The sequence below is a fragment of the Syngnathus typhle genome, linkage group LG1 (genome assembly GCF_033458585.1).
Source record: "Syngnathus typhle isolate RoL2023-S1 ecotype Sweden linkage group LG1, RoL_Styp_1.0, whole genome shotgun sequence".
Classification (NCBI taxonomy): Eukaryota; Metazoa; Chordata; class Actinopteri; order Syngnathiformes; family Syngnathidae; genus Syngnathus; species Syngnathus typhle.
This window is the reverse complement of record NC_083738.1, coordinates 12,558,998-12,565,571: the sequence shown is the minus strand read 5'-3', so window position 1 is coordinate 12,565,571 and position 6,574 is coordinate 12,558,998. Positions and strand designations below refer to the sequence as shown.

Here is a 6,574-nt window from a genome sequence, read left to right as displayed (position 1 = left end):
GTAAGACGCCGCTGCAACACATCCTCCGAGTCAAGGTCAAACGAGCTTCAGCGGGAACAAATTACAGTTTTGCTTCCCGATTCAATGCAGGCCTCGAAATAGACGCTAGGGGGCAGCAAGACGCCGCTGCAACACGTCCTCCGGGTCAAGGCCAAACGAGCTTCAGCGAGAACAAATTCGTTTTTGTTTACCCCCGTCAGAGTGAATAGGCCAAGAGGTCCACGATTTTAGTCATGTCAAAAGTTCAAGGGAGTCACAATTTCAGCCTTTAGTCAGTGCACAACCAGGTTTGTTTACCTACTGAATGCAATATTACTTCATAATCAATTAAGATACGTATAAAATAAAATTGATTGTATCATGGAGATAATACAAATACAAAAAAAGATTCATTATATTGCATGATCATTGACGTGTGCACAAACAAATGCACAATACACTTCTGGAGCCAATAAAGTGATATTGCAGAAACTTTGCTCATTTTGTGTCTTAATAGAGCCTTTTGGGGTGCATCACGAGTACACAGAATCTTGCCATAAAACCGTCCCCTCTGTTGAGAAAAAAGAGTGAAGGCCTCCCTGACCTTCATAGCGTCTCTAGTAATGTTGTTGGAAGCAACTCTTCCCATAAATTAAACATAAATTAACATGGTGATCTAGCCAGGTTAATAAAGAACCACCTTAACACTGAAAATCCTGGCTATACCCTCAGCATAGCTCTCTAAAACATTAATCTCGCTACAAAGTATGCCCTTCTGGCAAGACTGGCAACATCGCAATACTCAAAAGACATTCCAGAAAATATTTCAATTAAATTTCGCGGGCTTGTTTCTGCATGCATAAAACAACAAACGCAGCAGAAACGTCAGACGTTTCCCCTTTAGATCTACGATCGATTGCTTAAGTCTGAGAAGCAACTGTAAACTTCCTGTTAATGTAGCCAATTAAAACCCCTTGACGTAATCTAGTAATCACTTCTGTCCAATCGTAAGAGAGAGTTTATCCATGAAGCCGGAAACAGCTGCTAGAGTTGCGTGTACTCTGGCGTGTGACAACAGAGACTCACGGGGTTTGGAGTGGATTGAGGTTTTAAACTAAATCAAAAGGACAACATGACTCGGGACGTTGTTTGACCACGAGAAATACTTTTCGAAGGTTGTTTTTCCGCTTCAGGGAAGCTAACATAAGGAGGCCACATTGATCCTCTCATAAAGGTGAGACATATCGAGACAACGAAACAGTCAACTTCTAATACAATCTATTGTCACATTGTTAGTCCGAGTTGCATCAAATATTCATGAAAGGATCTGGATCGAGATTGTTTGGTAGCATTCAGGTCCACGCTACTTGTTAACTACATCCGAGGTCGTTAGGTTCTTCGAGTGGGGGATTCCCTAAAGGACAAAGCAGGGTTGGTTCCTCTTTAGGAACTTTGAAGGATGTCACCTTCTCGATTTAGCATACCACTCTATAACAGGATGCAGACTTTACAGATGGAACAGAGTGCGTGTTGGATTTGGCTGTGACAAATGAACGCAAATTGCATACTAACTCAAAAGCTTAACAAATACAATAGAAACTCTCTGCAGAACAGGCAAGAAAATATTTATTTTTTATGATTTTTAACAGTCACCTAGAAATGATTAAATCTAATACCCATCAGCCCATGGCATTGAGATGAAACACAACTGGAACTTCCATCCATTCCATTTTCTATTGAACCATAACTGGTGAGCAAGATCCTGTCCCAGCTGATTTCCAGTGAGAGTTGTGGCACGCCCTGAACTAGTTACGCATTTCTCCCTATGGACAGTTAAGAGTGTTCAACTAAAATCTATGATATTCCCACACACAAAAACGCACGCACACACACACACACACACACACACACACACACACACACACACACAGACAGGGAGAACACGCAAACTTTACAGGGGAGGGGTTCCAGCACTTAACCAAGAACTTTGAGAAGTGCTAACCACATTAACATCTGCTCCCTCTTTTGGAATTTGTTTGATATTAAAAAAATATGTTGTGAGGAAATTTCTCTCTTCTTTGTGTTCGTTTCAGGTATAGAAACATCTCCAAGATTTCCCCCTAAACCCACCATGCCGACCCCTGGGACCTCACCGCCGCCGACCTCCTCTCAGCCTGGACCACGTGCTTATTCCCGCTCGTCTTCGTTCCCCACGCCGACTGCTTCGCCACACTGCTCACCCCTCCGAAGCCCTTCTCAGCTGGGGAGAGCCCAACTCAACGCGGCCTCAGAGCCTACAATGCCTGAACCAGGTGACAATCTTTGAAATTGTCATTTTCATTCCTGCTTTGTCATGTGGCAAAATGAAAGGAAGAAAAATAGTAACAAATTGACACAGGTGTAATGTAATAGATATTCACATGGAGAAAGATGATGTGTTTATGAATGTATTTTTGTCAAGTCCTGCCTTTCGCCTTTCAGAGGAGCCAGAGGAGGAGGTCAGTCTCGAGGATATGGCTGAGAAAGCAAAGTCAGGTGACGCTAGAGCGCAGACCAAGGTCGGTGTGAAACAGATGGTGGATTTTTTGGGCTAGGGACATAATTAATGAGAAAAGTACACGGGACAGCTAAAGTGCCCTTGTGTCATGTGTCCCTCCCAGATGGGCCGCTTTTTCCTGGCTCTGGCCCTTGAAAGAGATGAGGAACTGAACCACTGCACAGCGGTCACCTGGCTGCTCCTGGCCGCCAAACAGGGTCGTAAGGAAGCCGTGAAGCTGCTGCAACAATGTTTATCATCTAGGCAAGGTAACAAGGAAAACCTCCGCCATTCATTTAGCAACATGCTAATGTGTGCGTTCTGTTTTTCTAGGCATCACTCTCGAAAACTATGAGGAAGTGAAAAAGTTGTGCATGGAAACTCGTTTTGAGAGGGGGGTTCGGAAAGCGGCTCTGCTCATGTACTGGAAGTTGAACCCGGAGAAGAAGAGGGCGGTAGCTGTTTCGGAGATTCTGGAGAACGTAGAACATGTGCACACAGATCAGGGTATGATGCTGGGAGTACTTACTAGCAACGTTGGGCTACAATTTCCAGAATAGCCTATAATGCACTATAACCTTTGAAATATTGTAATGGGGAAAAAATGAAATTAATATCTATTGCATCATCTGTTTCCTCCATTTTCAGAACAAACAGTCTCCCAAAGCCCACTAAATAGCTCTGTTAAGAAACAGAGGCGAGTTCTGCAGACAATGGTGACCAGCGAGTGTAAGTAACTTCACCCATATAACTATCCAGCCTCTGCTGCAACCACAGAATGAAATCCAATAATCAATTTATCTGTAATTAGAGCATTATAAACAAACTACTAAGCAGTGATCCCATTTGTGGTTTGTAGCCATCGCCTACATCGGGATGGACGAATTTGTCGAGATGACAAAGAAATATGCTCAGGGAATCGCACCGCCTCCCGCCATGGTGGGCGTGTCAGGCAGCGATGAAGATGACGACGACGACGTGGTGGTGAGGAATCCGGATGAGCTGCCCCTACACCAAAAGGTAGGAGGGAGCGTCACAGGGGCAGGTAGACAGGTCCTGCGGCAGCGTTTCATCTTCTCCGTTTGTCTTGGCACCAGCTGTTGAAGTTCCCACTTCACGCTTTGCTGGAGATCAAGGAGCACCTCATCGACTGGGCGTCGCGGGCGGGCATGCAGTGGCTCAGCGCCCTCATCCCCACGCACCACGTCAACGCGCTCATCTTCTTCTTCATCATCTCCAACCTCACCATTGAGTTCTTCATCTTCCTTATTCCTTTGCTGGTTTTCTACCTCTCTTTCTTCTCCATGATTATTTGTACGCTGCGGGTGTTCCAGGTTAGTCACACCACCCTAATCTGCTTTTCTCATGATCTGAGGAGGATAATTAGAACACATCTTCAAAAAGTTTGTTTGTTTTTTTAGAATTCCAAAGCCTGGGAGAACTTTCGGGCCCTAACCGACCTCCTGGCTCACTTTGAGCCTGGTCTCGATCTGGAGCAAGCTGAGACTAACTTTGGATGGACACACTTGGAACCCTATTTGTAAGGACAGCTTATTTCAAGGACATTTTGTCCCACTTTTTCTTCATCGCTCAGTTTTCCCGCATGACTCAGCCATTATATTTCGATTCAATGCTGCGCCAATGTTCTGCTGACAAACAAAATACTTGTTTTTACCTCAGGTACTTCTTGCTCTCCGTGGTCTTTGTGGTGTTTTCCTTCCCGGTGGCCGACAAGTCGTGGATCCCGTGCTCCGAGCTGGCGGCGGTGGCCCTCTTCTTCACGGTCACCGCCTTTCTCAGCCTTCACGCCTCCGCCAAATTGTTTGCTCGCAAGGCCCTGCTCACAGAAGTACTCTCGGGGGCCTGCTCTCTCTCTCACCTGCTGCCGGACTCCCTTTGGGCGCTCCGGATCTTCGGGAGGACGTTTGTCTCGGTGCCTCTGGGCGACATCGTGGCGTTGAACATTGGGGTGCCCTGTGCCCTCTATGGCCACCTGGTCTACCTCCTGTTTCGCATGGCCCAGCTGAGAGGCTTCAAGGGGACTTACCTGTGCCTGGTGCCATATCTAGTTTGCTTCACGTGGTGTGAGCTCTGCTTGGTGTTCCTCAATCACGCCACGGCCATCGGCCTCATACGGACTTGCGCCGGCTACCTCCTCTTCCTGTTTGCACTGCCCGTTCTCTCTCTAGGCCTTGCTGCGATGCTCATCATCCAGCTCATGCAGTGGTTCGTGGCCTTGGAAATCACCAAGATGGCCGTCACGCTTACTGTGTGCTTCGTGCCGGTCGTTCTGAGGCTTTGGACCCGCTTCAGCTTGAACCCCATCGTGGTGTTTCGCTCGCTGTCCAGGAGCAGCATCGTCAAACTCATCTTGGTGTGGCTCAGTGCCGTGCTGCTCTTCTGCTGGATGTACGTGTACAGGTCAGAAGGCATGAAGGTGTACAACTCCACCCTCACGTGGCCGCAGTACAGCATCATGTGCGGCCCGTCGGCATGGAAGGAGTCCAACATGGCCCAAACTCAGATCCTCTGCTCGCACCTCGAAGGCCACAGGGTCACCTGGACGGGCCGCTTCAAATACGTGCGCGTGACGGACATCGAGAACGGGGCGCAGTCGGTCATCAACCTGCTTCCTGTGTTGGTGGGCAATTGGATGCGTTGCCTGTACGGTCAGCCGTACCCTGCGTGTGAGGGAATGGGAGACCCTGCCGTGGGGCCTCACCCATTCCTGGCCCCACCGCTGCAAGATCCCCTGTGTAAACTCAAACAGCTTGCCAAGCACGAATGTCACGTCAAGCGCTTCGACCGGTACAAGTTTGAAGTCACCATGGGCATGCCGCAAGAGAGGAAGACCAAGAACGGGACCATCGTGGAAGACGAAGACGCCACCAAGGACATCGTCCTGCGTGCCAGTAACGAGTTTAAGTCCGTGTTGCTTCACTTGAACGCGGGAAGCATGGTGGAGTTCAGCACCATCCTGGAGGGACGTCTGGGCTCCAAATGGCCCGTTTTCGAGCTGAAGGCCATCCACTGTTTGTCATGCGGCAACGCACGCCTGTCCAGCCGCAGACAGTACAAGATTGAGCACGATTGGAGGCGCACAGCCCAGAATGCCCTGCAGTTTGGCTTTGACTTCTTCTTCAACCCTTTCCTCACCGCACAACTCCGCCAACTCTCTGACACTGAAACTGACACCGGAACAGAAGTGATGGTGTAGTATACACAAAATCTAAACAAGCTGTGGCTTTATTCTTCTAAAAGCAACTGTTCTGAGAATAGATACACTCCCCACAAACAGGAATATTCAACATTTGAGTGATTTTCAGTATTGTTTCATGTTTGTGAGCTGTCAGTGCAATATATTATTTTCATTGGTGAACACTAAAAGACACCTTCCAAACCTCCTAAGTTGGGCTTGTTTGCTAATGCGAACAACGTTTTCATCTTTTTCAAGATGTACTCATGCTCACTGCCCGAGTTGCACCTCATTTGTGGAGAGCTGAAAAGGAAAGTAAATGACGGAAGTGTCCGTTGATGTAAGGCTTTAACCATCAAGTTTATTAGCAAGTTGTCTTCAAGTGCCTTGATTGCATTTTAGACACTATATTAAACATTTCTGGGATCCTTTTCATTTCAAAAGTTATTATTCCAATTATTTATTGTGCCTTCTGTTCCTTTTATGTCTGTTTATAAGCCTGCTGTGCAGGAATTGAACATGTTAAACCTGAGTAATTATGTCTGAATTGGGATCATCAGTGTTTCTTGTTCTGTGACCCATACAAATATGACAGTAACAATATCTTTAAACAAGCTTTACGCAGAATTGAGTAGCCCTAATTAGAATTTGATAAGCTTGTGAAAAACAATGAATTGTTCATATATTTAGAATACCTGAGTAGGATCATTTGTTTGTGCTTACTAAAGGAGAGTGGGTTAATAAAGATATTTGGATTAAAGTATCTTATTTCGCTGAAGTACTGTCTAACAACAATAGGTGGTGTCCTAGCCTGCAGTAACGCTGACTTCCACGAGAAGAGAATAAACGCAACACAAAGGAAA

At 46.6% G+C, this 6,574-nt stretch overlaps 1 protein-coding gene across 1 annotated transcript; it reads left to right on the top strand.

Moving 5' to 3' along the window:
* Nucleotides 1-1,015: 1,015 nt before the first annotated feature.
* On the top strand, nucleotides 1,016-6,474 carry wfs1b (Wolfram syndrome 1b (wolframin)). Its single transcript, XM_061286114.1, has 10 exons — nucleotides 1,016-1,213; nucleotides 2,073-2,291; nucleotides 2,461-2,537; nucleotides 2,640-2,784; nucleotides 2,849-3,022; nucleotides 3,164-3,244; nucleotides 3,375-3,535; nucleotides 3,613-3,849; nucleotides 3,937-4,055; nucleotides 4,196-6,474. Exons 2-10 carry the CDS (start codon nucleotides 2,111-2,113, stop codon nucleotides 5,730-5,732), a joined length of 2,712 nt encoding a protein of 903 aa, XP_061142098.1. The 5' UTR covers nucleotides 1,016-1,213; nucleotides 2,073-2,110; the 3' UTR covers nucleotides 5,733-6,474.
* Nucleotides 6,475-6,574: the final 100 nt, after the last annotated feature.